This window comes from Triticum urartu, chromosome 2, assembly GCF_003073215.2.
Source record: "Triticum urartu cultivar G1812 chromosome 2, Tu2.1, whole genome shotgun sequence".
NCBI lineage: Eukaryota > Viridiplantae > Streptophyta > Magnoliopsida > Poales > Poaceae > Triticum > Triticum urartu.
The window spans coordinates 376,926,229-376,944,749 of record NC_053023.1 but is presented as its reverse complement, the minus strand read 5'-3'; the positions used below and the strand labels follow the sequence as shown (position 1 = coordinate 376,944,749).

General features: G+C 45.7%; 1 protein-coding gene across 1 annotated transcript; it reads left to right on the top strand.

Moving 5' to 3' along the window:
* The first annotated feature begins 558 nt into the window (after positions 1–558).
* On the top strand, positions 559–3,395 carry LOC125541563. Its single transcript, XM_048704939.1, has 7 exons — positions 559–693; positions 754–789; positions 907–1,008; positions 1,090–1,157; positions 1,253–1,691; positions 2,239–2,515; positions 2,598–3,395. The coding sequence occupies exons 1-5, from the start codon at positions 580–582 to the stop codon at positions 1,413–1,415; spliced, it is 483 nt and encodes a 160-aa protein (XP_048560896.1). The 5' UTR covers positions 559–579; the 3' UTR covers positions 1,416–1,691; positions 2,239–2,515; positions 2,598–3,395.
* The last annotated feature ends 15,126 nt before the right edge of the window (positions 3,396–18,521 follow it).

The following is an 18,521-nucleotide window of genomic DNA, read 5'->3' as shown; positions in this document are numbered from 1 at the left end:
TCAATTCAGAGGCGCAAAGAAGCTACTTTCCCAGCCGGTACACTTCCCAGTCACCCCAAGGACTGGAACCAGACTTGGTTTTATTGCAAGACACATCTCCAGAGGGTGAAATTCCCTTGCCGGGTTATCGTGAAAGCTGGCTTAACAACAGGCACCCCTCCCCGATCGGATCAGCACAACAGAACGGGCCAAATATATGCCCATATTTGGAAAAATCAGAGCCTTAATGGCAAATGGCTTAACTGGAGTTGATTTAGTCTGATGCTGGGTCGCATGGAGAATCTTGCCCTTAAGCCACTGGTCCGGCTTGATGTGTGAGTATACCCGTGACATCAAAGATCCACAACGACATAGCCAAGTGTGACTGGACGAAGAGAGCCTCAACAAGATGGTCAAGACATTACTGAACGAAAGCTTGGCCACTTGCAGCAAGACGGGGCTGAACCCCTTTTGTACCCTCAACAAGCCGCCAGTCGTAAGTATTTTGGAGCAATTTTCATTAACTCATTAACTGTCAATTTGCTTTCTTATTCTTATTTTGACCTTCTGCAGGCCGACTCTCCTTTCTGGAACAGGAAAATGGAAGATAAACCGACCAAGAAGGTCCAGACAAAGAATAAGGCTCCAAAAAAGCCTACCAAGAAGAAGACCAACCCCCCCGGGTTATTTAACTTGGATGATGATGAGTCGGAGGTAGAACTTGACTCCCTTGGCTCATTTTTTATACATCTTATTGACAATGATCACTATCAGGATGACGCGGAAGGCAGCCACGCAGATGGTGAAGAGGTAATTATTCTCTCCTCCGGCTCAGAACATTTGCCAAGACAGAAAGTTTGACAAGAGATCCGGAAAGTAAGGTTTTCTCACCCTTTAGCTTATTTGGATCCCAACTTTCTTTTGAAGAAACAACAGCATGAAGCTCGCCGCACAACCTGGAACAACGACGGTGGGGTTCTCTCTTCCGGCTTACCCAACACGCCGGTTCCACACAAGCGCCATCCAGAGGTTTCACATATTTCTTACTTGGCACTTCCCAAGGCGGGTCTTTTTCAACAACCTCTTAACCCTTCTGATTCAAACTATCAGGGAACCTCTCACTCGTCATCAGGCGATTCCACTGGGACTCAAGTTCCTTTGTTCAAGACTGTTCCTGGGTAAGAACACTTAAGCCTGCTTGATTTAACACCTTACTCAATTGGTATACTATTCTCATCATATGTTTTACTTTCAATGCCATGGCAAAACCCAGCAAGAAGCTGAAGGTTAATAAACCGTCTGAAGATCCCAAGGTGGCTGACCTGGAAAAGCATACAATGTCTGAATCTTTGCCTCAAGCGTCAGAAGCAGCCATGGATGACCCGCCACCAGAAGAGCACCCTGTCACCATGGACCCCATCAACATTGATCCATAGAACGCTAAGCCGCCCAGCCCCGCTTAGCCGGTTCAAGAAACTGAAGATGTCATAGTTATTGGGATGACTTTCACAGCACCAGGTAACCCTACCGTCTTGTCCAAGCACAACGCCAAAGAGGAATTCTCCGCTGTTGACAAAGGCAAGTGGAAGCTGGATCCGGAGAGCTTTGCTTAATTCAACGCCCAGGAGCTTCACGCGGGTTACTTGAACCACCTCCACACCAGCCGTGACTTTGAAGCCGGCTTGGTTAATCTCGTGAAAGATCGTTTTGAGGTAAGCAAAAAACTTGTGTCATACAAATATATATATGTCAGCCGCCAAGTCTACTGGATATGATAAACTTGAATATGCTACAGACTTTAAATATCCTTGTTGACCTTGATATCGATGTCATAGCATGTTAGAACCACAGAATTAACACAAGTAACCCCCAAGGACCGGCTTATGCTGAATAGCTAAAGCCGGGACTTTAATATTGTAGTTTCTCAACTTCACATATGTAGCTCCCAAGGGCCGGCTTAAACTGAAAAGTTAAGCTGGGACTTCAAATAATAGTGCTCAAGTTTGCACCTGTAGCCCCCAAGGGCCGGCTTAGTAAGCATGGCTAAGCCGGGACTTATCACCATAATTATGAACAAAATCCAAATATGTAGCCCCCATGAGTCGGCTTTAATCATCATCGCTAAGACGGGTCATGAAAGATTTGTCTTCAAAAAAGAGCAATATGCATTAGCCCCCAAGTGCCAAGTAAAATAATTGTATTGTGCTTGGGACTTCAAATAAGACGATCATAATGATTCCTATCTTGTTCATGTTGCAGGCTGGACTAAATATGAAGGAATACCAAGTCAATGATTTGAGGCAAAACATTCAAACCCAGCAATCAGAGACTTCCAAGGCCAAATCAGAGCTGAAGACCACATTGGAAAACGTTGAAAAACTAAAAAAGGACTTCAGCGCTGAGAGAACCAGCTGGGAGACCGAGAAGGCAGCTCTATTGAAAAGAGCATAAGACGTCGAGGCTGCCCTTAAGACGGTAGCTGACGAGTTGTCCGTCTTAAAACATCAAATCAACAACATGATAGCAGCCATCTTTGGTACGTAATATTGTACTTCACTCTTTCATTATCAATATTGATCAACCATGGAACCGGTTTATAAATATCTTTGCTAATGCAGGTTCCAGAAGCTCCAAGCTGGGCGATGATATGCGCATAAAGCTGAAAGCTGTATATACCCTTGTGGAGCAGTTGTACACTGGTGCTCAACGGGCTATTTTTGCTGCCTTGCATAAGAAGCAAGCACCTTTGCTCATCAAGGAAGTGATGGAGAGACTGTCTGTGCTACCACAAAGGGTGGAAGAATTAAAGCGATCAGCCGCTAGAGCCGATGCCATCACTGCTTTGAGCCGGGCAAAGGAGTGGCACGCTGAACTTGACCCAGAAGAGATAGCAACCGGCTGTCCCAGTTTAAAAGAGGATGGGTCTCCCTTTAGCGCTGATGACTTCACTAAAATAGAAAGAGAGATGCGTCCTTGGGCAAGCAAATTGGCTGAGGAAACTGATCTCTCCAAATATCATTTGGTTTATGACGCTGAAAATGCCAAAGTGAAGGTACCAGCTCATGAGGCCATGGACCTTATCCCGCCAACACGTAAGCACACCTTCGCTCCTGACATTGACCCGTCAACCCTTATAGACGATGAAGCTGTTTTCAAAGCTTTGACTGGGATCGATTGGTCATCGCCTAACTTCCAAACAACGGAGGAAGAAGAAGAGCCAGCGCAGGATGACCCGGAAGCCTCAACCTGCCAAGACCAGGAGTCTTGACCCTTGAGCCTGTTTACCAGCCACAACATTTGGATGCCGTGTGTCTCAAAACACTTATTCTTTTGGGCCACATGATGCCTTGTAATAGGCTAGTTGAAAACAATGATATGCCATGCCGTCGTGGATGTTTATTTGCATAATACTTTCGAACCGCCGGTCTGATGTTGAAGATCTGCCACTTATGCTTATAATATCCTCAATCATGCAGACCATACTTAACATATTTCCTGCACACAATCAGATAACACGTGCCCTGGCGGTTTACCCTAGGGCGGGTCATAATGCCCCATATAAAATTGCTGGTGACTGTATAATCCATAACCAGAGCTGGTTATCAAAACCTCACATATTCATAGAACAAGTAAATGACATACCTGTGCTATTTATTCATACTGCCAGCTTACTGCAGCAAGGGTAACAACCCCAAGACTTAGAGCACAACGCCCAAAGTGCATAATCAAAAACATACTGGCGACTTATCATCCAAAGCGAGGCCGGGTTATCAAAACTCTGGATATACTCAAATATGAGTCATAAAGATCAGGGCTACTTGGCCTGAATCATTTTTAAACCATATACCAATATGGCACAAAAGATGGACCCAAAAAATATATTTAAAGAAAAAAACAAAATCAGACAAAACAAAGGCCTTCATAGGCTGCCATGCCTCAATATCAAGTGCTCTTCAAGGGCCACATAGCCATTGAGTTAATCCTTAATTCAAACCTGTAAGCCGGGCCTCACATGACCATTCACCGTTTTGACCTTGACAAATTCATGGTCTTTATAAGATTGACTGTCAAGAGTACGACGAGTCATTCCATGATTACCTGGCCGGAGTGGCAGGTATAGGATAACCCGGATTTTTGGTGAATACACCTGGCGTCCAAGCCGATCAAAAGGGTAAATATAGCTATGTTCATTGAACAGGAAGCCCCCAAGTGACCTTTAATAAGCCATCAAGGCAGGTTACCTATGTTTGAACTGCTCATTTACAACAAGTTCTCTTTGGCAACTATTCAATGTGAGCAAAAAGGCCCCCAAGTTATTTGCAACAAGGCGTACAAGCCGGATCAAAGGGTGATCATAGCGATGCTCAGTGAGCAGGAAGCCCCCATGTTATTTGTAACAAGGCATTCAAGCCGGATCAAGAGGGTAGTCATAGCTTTGCTTGATGAGCAGGAAACCCCCAAGTGATCTTATGAATTGACAATAAAGACTCAGATTCTCAGAAATGAAATGACAGAGGCCCTGAATTATCAGGGATGCCGGCTTTATTATACTAATCATAATATATACATTGGTAGAAGTATGTACATCATTAGAGCCGATGGCTCAGGTGTAATAAGGTCGAAGATGAGCAATGTTCCACGACCGGCGGGTCTCCTCCTCCGACGTGCGTGAGTCCTTGTGGTTTCGAACATCGATAAGGTAGTATGACCCGTTGTTCATATTTTTGCTGACCACAAAGGGCCCTTCCCAAGGTAGGGATAACTTGTGCATGTCTGTTTGATCTTGGATGAGCCAGAGCACCAAATCACCTTCCTGCAAGGTCTGGGTTTTAACCCGGCGGCTATGATAATGACGCAGATCTTGCTGGTAAATCGCCGAACGAGCCGCCGCAAGGTCACACTCCTCATCCAGAAGGTCAAGAGCATCCTGACATGATTTTTCATTATCAGCTTCAACATAAGCCGCCACACGGGGCGAGTCGTGACATATGTCACTAGGGAGAACCGCTTATGCTTCGTAAACCATGAAGAAAGGCGTGTAACCCGTAGATCTATTGGGGGTAGTATTGATACTCCACAGCACTAAGGGCAACTCCTCCACCCAACAACCCGGCGTCCTCTGCAAAGGGACCATAAGCCGGGGCTTTATGCCTCTCAAGATTTCTTGATTGGCTCTTTCAGCTTGACCATTGGACTGGGGGTGGGCCACAGATGAAACATCAAGACATATATGTTCACGTTGACAAAATTCTTTCATAGCACCTATAGACAGATTAGTGCCATTATTAGTGATGATGTTGTGAGGATAACCAAAATGGAAAATCACATTTTTGATGAATTGAACCGCGGTACCCGCATCAAACTTGCTGACCGGCTCTGCCTCAACCCACTTTGTAAACTTGTCAACCGCCACCAAGAGGTGAGTATTTTTTCCTTGGATCTTTTAAAAGGTCCAACCATATCTAGCCCCCAGACTGCAAACGTCCAAGTAATTGGAATCATCTAAATTCTTGAGCCGGCACATGAGCTCGTCTTGAAAATTTCTGACAACCATCACATTTACTGACCAAATCCTCTGCATCAGCATGAGCCGTCAGCTAATAAAACCCATGATGAAAAGCCTTAGCCACTAGAGACTTAGAGTCGGCATGATGGCCACAATCTCCTTCATAAATCTCTCGTAGAATCTCATGGCCCTCCTTAGGAGAAACACAACGTTGAAACGCCCCTGTGACACTGCATCGGTGCAACTCTCCATTGACAATAGTCATTGACTTAGACCGCCATGTTATCTGCCTGGCTAAAGTTTCATCTTCAGGTAACTCACCCTGGGTTATATAAGCCAAATATGGAACTGTAATCAGGAATAACATGAAGAGCCGCCACCAACTGTGCCTCCGGGTCAGGAACAACAAGATCTTCCTACGTGGGCAATTTCATTGAAGGGTTATGCAAAATATTAAGGAAAACATTAGGTGGCACTCGCTTACGCTGGGACCCCAGCTGGCTTAAAGCATCAGTCGCCTCAATTTTCCTGCGGTCAACATGCTTCACTTGATAACCTTTGAAATGACCAGCAATAACATCAACCTCTCGGTGATAAGCCGCCATGAGAGGGTCCTTGGAATCCCAAGTACCTGAAATTTGCTGAGCCACCAAATCTGAGTCGCTAAAGCACCTCACCCGTCTCAGATTCATATCTTTAGCCATTCGAAGACCATGGAGCAAGGTCTCATACTCAGCTGCATTGTTAGTACAAGGGAACATCAACCTTAAAACATAACAAAATTTATCACCTCGTGTGGAAGTCAAAATAACTCCAGCCCCCGAGCCTTCCAATTGTCTAGACCCGTCAAAATGAATTGTCCAATATGTGTTATCTGGCTTCTCCTCAGGCATCTGCAGCTCTGTCCAATCATTGATGAAATCCACAAGTCCTTGAGATTTGATAGCTGTCGGAGGCATGTATTTCAAACCATGGGGTTCAAGCTCAATAGCCCACCTGGCCACCCGACCTGTGGCTTTCCTGTTTTGAATAATATCCCCTAAAGGAGCAGAACTAACCACATTGATGGGATGCCTAAGGAAATATTGTTTCAACTTACAGCTAGCCATGAACACGCCATAAACCAGCTTCTGCCAATGTGGGTATCTCTGTTTAGATTCAATGAGTACCTCACTGACATAATAAACCGACCGCTGAACCGGATGTTCCTTGCTTGATTCTTTCCTTTCCACAACAACTGCTACACTAACGGCTCTGCTATTAGCAGGGACATATAACAGCAAGGGCTCCTAATAAATAGGAGCTTCAAGGATCGGCGGTTCAGCCAACTGCTTTTTCAACGCCTCAAACACTTGATTGGCAACATCACTCCAGACAAAGTGATCTGTTTTCTTCATCATCTGATACAGAGGGATAGCCTTTTTGCCGAAATGGCATATAAACCGGCTTAAGGCCGCAATACGACCCGCCAGATGTTGGACGTCATTAATACACACCGGCTTAGCCAAAGAAGTGATAGCTTTGATTTTCTCCGAGTTAGCTTCAATGCCTCTTTCAGAAACCAAAAAACCCAAGAGCTTGCCTGTTGGCACACCAAAGACACATTTGGCCGGGTTAAGCATCATATTGTAGACCCGAAGATTGTCAAAGGTCTCTTTCAGATCATCTATCAAGGTCTCCTTCTTCCTGGATTTCACAACAATATCAACCACATAAGCATGAACATTGCGTCCAATCTGGTCTTGAAGGCAATTTCGAGCACATCGGTGATAAGTCGCCTGGGCACTCTTGAGCCCAAAAGGCATAGACACATAGCAGAAGGCTCCAAAAGGAGTGATGAAAGCCGTCTTCTCCTGGTCCTTAACTGCCATCTTGATCTAATGATAACCAGAATAAGCATCCAGAAATCTCAAACGCTCACAACCCGCCGTAGCATCAATGATCTGATCAATACGAGGGAGAGCAAAAGGGTCAGCCGGACAGGCCTTATTAAGATCTGTGTAATCCACGCACATGCGCCAGGTGCCGTTTTTCTTAAGTACCAGCACAGGGTTAGCCAACCATTCAGGATGAAAAACTTCAATGATGAACCCAGCCGCCAAGAGCCGGACCACTTCTTCACCAATGGCCTTGCGCCTCTCTTCATGAAAACGACGAAGGAATTGCTTGACCGGTTTAAACTTTGGATCAACATTAAGAGTGTGCTCAGCAAGTTCCCCCGATACACCTGGCATGTCTGAAGGCTTCCATGCAAAGATGTCCCTGTTCTCATGGATGAACTCGATGAGCGCGCTTTCCTATTTCGAATCCATATTAGCACTGATACTGAATTGCTTGGGTGAATCTCCCAGAACAAAGTCAACCAGCTTAGTGTCATCTACGGACTTCAACTTCAACAAATGGTCATGCTCCGTGGTTGGCTTTTTCAAAGGTGTCATATCGGCCGGGTCAACATTGTCTTTGTAGAACTTCAACTCCTCTGTTGCACAAATAGACTCAGCATAAGCAGCATCGCCCTCTTCACACTCCAAAGCTATGTTCCTATTACCGTGTACGGTTATAGTGCCCTTATGACCCGGCATCTTAATCTGCAAATAAACATAACAAGGTCGTGCCATGAATTTAGCGTAAGTCAGCCATCCAAATAGGGCGTGATAAGGGCTCTTGATCTTGACTACTCCAAAAGTCAATGTCTCAGCTCTGAAATCATGATCTCCTCCAAAAGCCACTTCCAAAGCTATCTTACCCACTGGGTACGCCGACTTACCGTGTACCACCCCATGAAAAACAGTAGAAGACGGCTTAAGATCTTTGTCAGTTAAATTCATACGGCGAAAAGTATCGTAGTAAAGGATATTGATGCCGTTGCCTCCATCCATAAGTACTTTAGTGAACTTGTACCCTCCAACCTGAGGCGCAACCACCAAAGCCAGTTGACCCGGATTGTCAACCCGGGGAGGGTGATCCTCACGACTCCATACAATAGGATGTTCAGACCATCGCAGATAGCGAGGGACAGCCGGCTCAATCGCGTTCACTGCTCGTTTATGAATATTCTGATCTCGTTTGCATAAGATCGTGGTGAACACATGATATTGACCACTATTCAGCTGCTTTGAATTACTCTAATAACCAGACTGCTGTTGTTGATTTCCTTGATTAGATTGTTGATTAAAACCACCTTGGTTGCCTTGGCCCTAAAAACCGAAGCTTGAGCCACCACCCCCGAAGCCAGGTCCGTGAGAGTCGGATCCTGAACCGCCATTCGGTCCATGATTATTCTGGAAAAAACTGGAATTCCTATACTCCCTAATGATGAAGCAATCCTTCCATAGATGGTTGGCCGGCTTCTCTTACATCCCGTGCTTCGGGCAAGGCTGATTCATCGTTGCCTCAAGGTTGAACTTTGGCCCGCCAAACCGGGGTACTGATGACTTCCCCTTACGATGCTGATTATTATTCTGCGCATTGGTGTTAGCCACAAAGTCTAAACCACCGTCAGCTTTGCGCTTACCGTTTCCACCTTGACCCACCGAATGATGTTGCTGCCCTTTGTGTTGCCGCTCTTCTTCCCCTTGCCAGCCTTCTGTTCATCAGACTCGGGGTCTTTAGTACTATCAGAGTCAGCGTACTTAACGAGAGCCGCCATGAGCTCTCCCATATCATTGCAGTTGCGCTTAAGCCGCCCTAGCTTCTGCTTAAGGGGAAGGAACCGACAATTCTTTTCTAACATCAGGACGACTGAACCTGCATTGATACTGTGTGATGAGTGGATGACTGCCGAGATCCGGCGTACCCAATTGGTCATTGACTCACTCTCACCCTGGACGCAAGAATCCAAATCAAGAATCGACATAGGCTGCTTGCACGTGTCTTTGAAATTTTGAATAAAACGTGCCTTTAATTCAGCCCATGATCTGATGGAGTTAGCGGGCAATCCCTTCAGCCAAGTACGTGGCGGCCCATCCAACATCATGGTGAAGTATTTAGCACATGCAGCATCACTGACATCCAACATCTCCATGGCCATCTCATAGATCTCAATCCAGGCCTCTGGGGGCTGATCCGCGGTGTAATTAGGCACCTTGCAGGGGCCCTTAAAATCCTTGGGTAAGCGCTCGTTATGAAGAGCCAGCACTAAACATGGCACCCCAAGGGTTCTGGAGGTCACCCTTGCCTCCACAAACGCCGATGGGTAAACCGGAGATTGTTGATGAGCCGCCAACTGAGCCAACAGCTCAGGCTCACGACGCGCTCTACCCTTATCCACCAAAGTCTGAGCATCGTTACCAGCACGCGGCGGGTCATGCCTACGAGGCTGGTTATGGCGCCGCTCACTGCTTGAAACTACTGGCGAGTCAATATGTCTGTTGTAACTCCGGCTTGGACGAGGGGTTGAATGAATTGGCTCATGACTGTACGAATAAGCCGCCTGTTGAGCCACCGCTGTCTGAAGAAGCTCGTCCGCCCTCCGTATCTCCATTGCAGCTGGAGACTCACCTTCCACAGGGAGAGCCACCAATCGCGTGGCCGCAGCAATCATATTGTCCAGAGGGTTAGAATAATGACCCGGCGGCGTCGGAACGTGTTGAGGCAGAGTCAAATTCAAATGAGGCGGGTCTACAGCACGTGGCCGAACCGACACTCTGGTCACGGGTGTCTCAACGGCCCGGTTCACCACGGGCGGGTCACCGGTTCCTGCCCCAGGTGTGTTGAAAAGATTCCTAGCCTCAAACTCTATGGGCAAACGGGTCTGGTGCCTTCTCCTCATAATGGCATTTGACGCGTTCTGCTCCAGGGTAAGCCGGAATGACTCTGCCTGAATCCGTTGTGTCTCAGCGTCCAAAGCAGCTCGCTCCGTTGCCATCCTAGCATTCTCAGCATTAAATTCCTCCTTGGCTTGAGCTATCTCATCTCGCAGTTTCACCACGTCCACCTTATGTTGTGCCTGGTTCTCTAGCGTCACCTCTTCAGCCAATAAGGTTGCCAAAGCCTCCAAGAGCTCAGATAACACTTGAGCCGGCGGGCGCGCCGTGCCACTCGCCCCGGCTGTCGCCGCAGCCATTGACCTGGAAGTCATAGCTGCAACAGTCGTCGAACAGAGCATCGGTTGTGTATCGGCCGTGAAGATCGCAACCCTGTTCGGTGGCTCATAGGGGTCCGAAATACTGTCACCATCGGAATAGCCCCCAAGCCTGTCGCCCTGCAGTTGATACATTGAATCGGTCTCACCAGTTGAAGACTCACCATCAGAGCAGATTACCGTCTCTCCCCAGGACACCGATCCTTTCTCAAGATCCGACCCATGGGTGAAACCAACAAAGCCATGCTTCGCGGTGGCTTGAACCTTGGCGGCTCGTGTGCGCTGAGCCGTCTCGACGATGTCGGTGCAGGTGTCCGTCTCAGGCTCCGACTCACCAATCTTGCCGATGAAGACATGGATTCCTCCAAAGGGGACCCGATACCCGTACTCAATTGAGCCGGCCTCGGGGCCCCAGCCAGTGTCGTCGATGTAGAGCTTGCCGCGAAGACTCTTGGTCATCTGGCCCATGGCGTATCCCTTGATCCCTGCGAAGTTACCCTTCAAGAACTCGAAATCACCGTGCGCTTGCCCCACGGTGGGTGCCAACTATCATGGACTTAACACGGCAGATGCCCTAGTGAAAGGACTTAGATGTGGAGCCATCACAACTAGGTTAGCTTGAAGGGGTTAAACGAGACAAAGGACACAGAGAGTTTACCCAGGTTCGGCCCCTCTCAACGAGGCAAAAGCCTACTCCTGCTTTCGGTTGTATTGCTTGGGTTTCGATTACCAGGAAGAGAATACGCTTGAACTAGTTCTTGGTCAATTATTTCCTGCCTTAACCTGTCGCCGGGTCACCCCTTTATATACAGGTTGATGCCCGGCGGTTTACAGAGTCCCGGCTGGCTCATACACAACGTGTCTGGCTCGGTAACTAACTAAACTCTCCTTACAATACAAGTTAAACACATGGCGGTTCATCCTCTTGGGCCTCAAGTCACCTTTTGGGTCTTGGGCCTTTAATAGGCTTGCTTCACGACCTGCCATTTTCATCCTTAAGTCGCCAGTGGTATGAACCGTCCCTTCCTGGGCGGGTCATACCCAATAGTTATATCCCCAACACGGAGGAAGAGACGAACGTGTGAATAGAGCCGGTCGGGCACAGTGTGCCTGTGGGCGCGCGGCCGCTAGCGCCGGTGAGGATGTTTCGGGAGGGGGCAGAGGCTGGAGAGCAACAGGAGAGCAGGGAGGAGTCAGGTCGGCAACCCCAGACGCGCGAACATCGCCGAGAAGCCACAGACCGATGAGACCCAACACACAGAGCGCGTCTGCTGCAGCCAGAGTGCGTGCCCAGGCATAATTCCACCCGGTCACCGCCTGACATGGAAAATAGGGGACACTAGGGGTTGTCAGTCCATGTCTGGGGTATTGTCTCTGCATTAGAGAGGCTGTGGGAGTTGATGGATCATCAAAAGAAACAAAGGTGGGAAGTGAGGCATCGCTGCAAGTTTGATGTAGCAAACTTGGCTGCAACGCGGTGCTCAACAGAGATGGGCTAAAGGCCAAATATGATGTCTGGGAGGTTTATGTTAGGAAGGACTATCATCCTGTGCAATTAGAGAATAAATGGACCAATATAAAACATGGTTGCTTTGTAAGAGCAGATTTGGTCCAGAAACTTGATCAGGATGGGGCACTCGCATGGTGCATTGGGTTAAGCTAAAATTTGGCAAGGCTTGATGTTTAGGACATATGAAGACGCTGAAAAAATTTCATACCAATTTGATTCACCAAAATGGTACTTCCTTCACAGACATCTTCTCTGTCCAAAAACTTGGAATAATTTCGGTGGGAAAATGGTTTGCTGAAATGATCCCAAATTTGGTGGAGGGAAGTTATATTTGTAGGATAATAATCTGCTAATTTCTCATAATTAATGAAGCAATATAAAATATACTTGCTTCACAACCTGAAAATATTAACAGAATCAAAGATTTGAAGGTGTGCTCACATAGATGACTGGCTGAGGCTGAAAATTGGAGCAGGGTGATGATATGAGCACATGAAGAGGCATGCGAAATGTCAACTCAATTTGATAACCCTAGCTAGTACTTCCTTCACAAAGGCTTCCTCTTGACAGAAACTTTGAAAAATCACTGAGGACGGTTCACTAGGCAAATGAACTTGAATTTTGGCATGATGCAATTATATGGATAGGAAAGGATGCCCAAATAGTTTGGGAGCAATTAGGAAAAGATAAATGACACTTTCTTCACAAAGTGCTATCCAGGGAAGAATAGGAAAATGAATATTATGAGTTATTTTTGAACTAGGAAAGGAAGGTTTTTGACATATTTGTGGTATATATGACCCTAACCATTTATGAGAATTATTTGGGAATTTTGGAAGTGACAGAAATATAGGTTGCCTCACAACCTAGGCCAAACAGGACTATTCTTTTAATAGAAAAAGGAATATTCCAAGAAAAAGAATTTTGGGCTGGGCTAAGATAGAAATGACATGGCCTTGGGAAAGTTTTGATAATGATGAGCCACTTGGGAGAAAAATAAATGAAGGTCTCCTGGGTTTCAAGTCCACAGATCCACTCCAAAAAGAAAATCAAAGCAAAAACCAAATAAATTAAAAAGAAAAAGGAAGGGCCAAAAACCAGGGTGTCACAAACCTTCCCCCCTTAAAGAAATCTCATCCTCGAGATTTGGTTGCTTAGGGAACAAGTATGAATATATCTTAAGGAAACCGTTTCCAACTCGGATGTCCTTTTCCTTTGTTTATTGTTCCCTCAAAATTTGCATATGATCTGCTTACCTCGCTCGGGGTGGTTTGCTTCACCTTTCCCAAATCCTAACGTGTATTTCCTTATATATCAAATCCTTTCGCTAACGTTGATTCTTTCATATCTACGGTGATATCCAAAGGATCTGAGCATAAATTCCCTTTTGTCATGAAAACATTTTACTTCAGCCATGGGGTTGCTCAAACAAATGCATGTCTTCTGGGTTCAATCAATTTTGAGAATCATGGCCATTCTCCTCATGATATCTGACTGCTCGTAGGTGGTGCTGACTTATCTTGTTTTGTTTCTTTGGCTCGAGCATGCGACATGTACCAAAGATTTGACTGCCTTCTGTCATGAGCAATATAACGGGGTATGGGCTTATAGGTGTATCATACCTCAAACATACATCTTGAGACTGGCCTGACAGGGATACTGGCGGGAAGGTACTTTTCATGATAGGATGTCCGTGCACTTGATCTCACCAGCGAATAGACCTGGTATGTGCTGATGGTTCGGATTTTGACTTACCCAACACTGCCGCTGAAGTCAAACAATTGAGGTTGCAAAGGATTCTTGGATCTGACAGGACAGACTTGGATATTCCACACTAACCATTTTAAGCGGGTCAGCGGGACATGAAGTCCTTGTAGAACAGAGTAGGCCTATGAGTGTATGCCTTTGTGGACCCATAAGGAATCATGACCTCCAACTGACTTCGGTATCCGGACCCTGATGGTCACGCAAAAATCATCATACCTTTGCTGCCAGTCTCACCCTTTGACGGTCATGATTTTCTTTGTTAGTATACCTTACTTAAATAGCTTGGCCACATATGTACTTGATGCTTTGTACGACCATGGATGTGGTTAGTGCAATATTTTGGCATCATTCTATGTGCTTATTTTCTGACCCGGGTCCGCACATATATGACATATACTCGGGGCTTGTAGCTGTACAGAGCTCGTTGTTGAGGCCAATCATACAAGAGGGTGACAAGAGTTCATGATATCACCTTGTCAGGTGCGGGAATAATGAATTTGGTAGCCATTGTCAAGACTATTAATTCTGCGTTTTCATCTCTAGAACTGGTTGATCCTTGCACTACATGAGATGTAGCTCTGCTTATCTTCATTTGCATGGCTCATGAGGTTGTGAGTCCTTACCTTTCTTAGGTATATCTACTTGATCATTGCCGCATCTCGTATGAGTGACTTGTATGACTGGGGATATGTGCTCACCACCTATATATATATATATATATATAAGAATCATGTGCAACCGAACACTTGATGCTTGAGGTAGGTATATGTCTTGGCTGAATTGTACTTCTGACCAAATGTTGCGGATCTGATTCTTGAACTCCGTTGTCAGATACTGCCAGCCCACAGTGTAATACCTGATGATGGTGCGTAGTGTTGTACTGCCGCGGGTTGGGTGTCTTATGTGAGAAGCCATCCGAGTGGCCTGCTGAAGAAGACTCAATAGCTTATTATCGAAGCATTTGTCAGAGTGGCGTGCTGGAGAAGACTGGGTTCCGTACCTGAGAAGCTTCTCCTCTGGTTGCTTGTTGAGAAAGATTCAATTTCTAACCTCAGAAGCCTTTATCGAGGTTTCTTGCTGCGAAAGACTAGGTATCTTTGACCGGAATCTGCCCATATATCGTACTGAGGAAAAATTGAGGAGCCTTGCATCATAAGATTCTTCCGATAGCGTGTGGAGGAAGGCTAAATTTCTCTTATGCAAAGCTTCATACTGTGATATGCATACTGAAAGCCATACACACACCCATAATATTTTGCGGCTGGTTACTTGCATGGGAAAAATTGTTTTGACTGTCTCTCTTGATCATAGCACATTCTAGCTTTCTTTCGGAGTATAACATATTTCAAGAATCATTCATTGCTGAGCCAAAACTTTGTATATGAGCCATACCTTTAACTAAAAATATACCATTGCTCTTGTACCTGACTTGTCTTCCTACTGACTTGACCAGTACTATGTGAGGATTAAGTACTGATGTAGACCTGATGTGTTTAGCTGAGCTTCTTCCAAATATTTGAAATCCTTATTGTTTCTTCGAGCCTAGTGTCGGTTGATGAGCAACTTCCATAAGGGGAAATAAGGTAACACCGAGGGACCAAAAGAAAGAAGCAAAAGAAACAACTCAACTAAGCAAAAGCACACAGAAACAAAGTCACATATTACTCACACAATATGCATGCCTACTTAAGCACACAAATATCGCAGGATCTCCGATACTACAATCTAGCATGTTGTCACGACATGCACGGATATGGATCAACGTGTGGAAAGGTTGGTGTAAACATAGCTACACCATGTGCTAGCTCAGCAAGGTAGCATCCTTGACTGGCTCGGAGGCGAGGACGTACTTGGTAACCATGTAGCGGGACACGAATGTCACGACCACATTGTTATCAAGCAGATGAAAGGGATCCGTACTCGTCCAAGGAATAGGATAGCAGGGAAAACTGAGCCTACTGGCATTGCCCTTTCTTAATGACTAAGATCATTAAGGGTTGCCAACCATGACAAGATAAAAGCACGATCCGGGGTAGAAGCATGTCTACCACCGAAACGATAGATGGGGATGAAGAAAAAAAAACTGGTGCGATACCTCGACACTATCCTGCCAACGATGTCTAGAACACTTGGCATCACTCCGCTGGGACAGAAACGACACCAAACACCAAAGAATAGGCTCAAAGGAAACTAGAGGGATGCAGAGGCTGAGCTTTAGTGGATCCGAACCAATGCCAGCTACACTCACAAGATGAACCATTAGCAACAAATAATAAAGCTATATGCATGCTATGCAACAAACAAATGTAGCAACCAATGCAACAAACAAGCCAGACTCTATACTACCGATTTCAACCGCTCATGCTAACTAGGGCGTCCTATAGCCAGACCTGCTCTGACACCAAGCTCTATGGCACACCAGCTCAGAAGAACCGGAACACCTCGTATTCCAGCCCAGAGATCAAGTCTTCTGGAAAACAACACTTCTTGACGTACAACTTAGCTCTTATTACAAAGGATAATGAATACAAGGGTCTGATGTTACAAAGGATCACATCAGCACGGCGACACTACGCCCGCTAAGGTAGCTCTATGCTAGCAGCAGAAAAGTTCTAGCATCAGAACAACAACGAAGGTGGTGAACTCCACTCTGCAGGGACTCTGACTGGAAACGATCTAGCTTGCACAAACAGAAACCTCGACAAACAATCAATCACGGCATCACCTGCAATCTGGCATGAGACGTCAGGTCAGTACATTGAATGTACTTGCAAGCTCACAACAACCAAAAGCATCAAGGCAAGACAATAACATAACATTTAACAGGTTAAGCTATTAACAACTACTATGATGTGGAAATAATAACTAAGCATGATATGATACTACTAGAATACTGATGAACCAACATCTCAAGAACCATCTCACTCTTGGCTACCCGGCCAAGCAATAAATCTCCTCGATCACCTTGTGATCAATACCTCCATGTGATCACTGCGTGACCACATCGCAAACTGAATGATCATCCTTGAGATCATCCCTACATCATCATCAACATCCTGCCAAACTGTTACTGCTCATAGCATCAAAATATAAGTCACCTATAAGTCAATCCGTCATGTGAGTGTTGATTGAATGGTGTGCCCTAGTACGAACTGTGCCCATGACCGAGGACGCGGCTATCAATAAATTAAACACACACTCTGCAGAGCTTAGCACACTATACCCACATCACAGAACCCATGGCCTCGTACTCCCATTCGGGTGGACCAATGGTGTTCCGACAAAACCGATCTACTGCCATGACAGTCTCCTGGCCACTCCGACCAACTCCCCTTTGGGCTAAGTCATGGGTGGCCCCGATGCCACTCTAGACATCCAACGACCACCGTCGTGGCAAAACAAAAATGGTCCCAAACAGGGAGGAAAGCGCGCAAACAACTCGGGCACACAAGGCTTATACCGACCTACCTGATCAGGGTAGCACACACGTATAACCTTCCCTAGTTGGAGGCACCGGCGAGAGGCATAACAATAGACCGCATTAGGGCCTTCCCATAAAAGGAAAATGTGGTTGCACTAGAAAAGCCCGGTTCAGTGGCACCTGACCAACGAAATGACATAATTTGTCCCCAAAGATAGATCCGTGATAACTGATACTCCGATATCATCTATCAACCTGTAATCCAAATTATAGCAATATCAAACAAATAATCCAGAGAATAATATAGTCACCTCATAATAAACCGCAAGGGTAGCATACTACTAAGATCATGGTGAATTCAAAGACTATGATGCTACTAATCCAACAACAATATCAAGATATTAACCTAAGATCCACATGATAGCATCAATTCCAAAATAATACTCCAAAGCATAATATCAGATACCAAAATAATATAAGTCACTAATAATCCAATGGCCACATGTCATCCACCATCCGCAAGCATTAGTCCTAGTGATCCAAACAACATCATGGCAGTAGCAAGATCAAAACAACTCCAAGAAATGCCATGAACAAATCATACATAGCCAATGCAATATTTTAAATAAGTTTGAATAAATAAACCATGATATTGCACTGCAGTCATGCAAATGAAGGGTGTGGCTTGCCTGGGGTGGATGGATTCACTGGGAGGAAGTGCGAGAAGCTCGCGAAAGGAATCGCCAGAAAATGATCTCTCTCGGAGGGGGCTGAATATGGGCAAGGGCAAAATGGTCATTTCCAGAATGTTTCCACATGGTGAAAATGATCCCTTCGGAACAGTCTCGATGAGACGAAGATCTGGGCTTTGAAATCACCTCAATCGGAGTTGCAAGTGAAAAGATATAGTCAGTTGAATGCTAGGGACGAGTGTGTAAAAGAAATATTCACAAAAAGGTCCCTGGCGGGTTAAACAGAGAGCGCATTTCCGATGATTACGCTTTCAGCTAAGGAAAACATATTTCGAGCTCAAGCACTAATAGAATATGCTTACCGTAAAGGAAAACATAATACCCAAAATGCGTTTCCACTTAAACCACGATGGCTCGAGGCTGGTCAATGCATAGAGACATAGGCCTCCTTTGGTTTGTAGGAATGTCATAGGATTTCTATAGGATAGGATTTGCATAGGAAAAATTTCCTTTGAGGCCCTTTGGTTTGTAGGAATGGATTCCTATTCCTATATAGGATAGGA

Coding starts and splice junctions, on each gene's coding strand:
- LOC125541563 (XM_048704939.1), top strand. CDS start 580: ATGGAAGATAAACCGACCAAGAAGGTCCAGACAAAGAATAAGGCTCCA. Junction 694..753: donor TGGATGATGATGAGTCGGAG/GTAGAACTTGAC, acceptor GATCACTATCAG/GATGACGCGGAAGGCAGCCA. Junction 1,158..1,252: donor TTGTTCAAGACTGTTCCTGG/GTAAGAACACTT, acceptor GGCAAAACCCAG/CAAGAAGCTGAAGGTTAATA.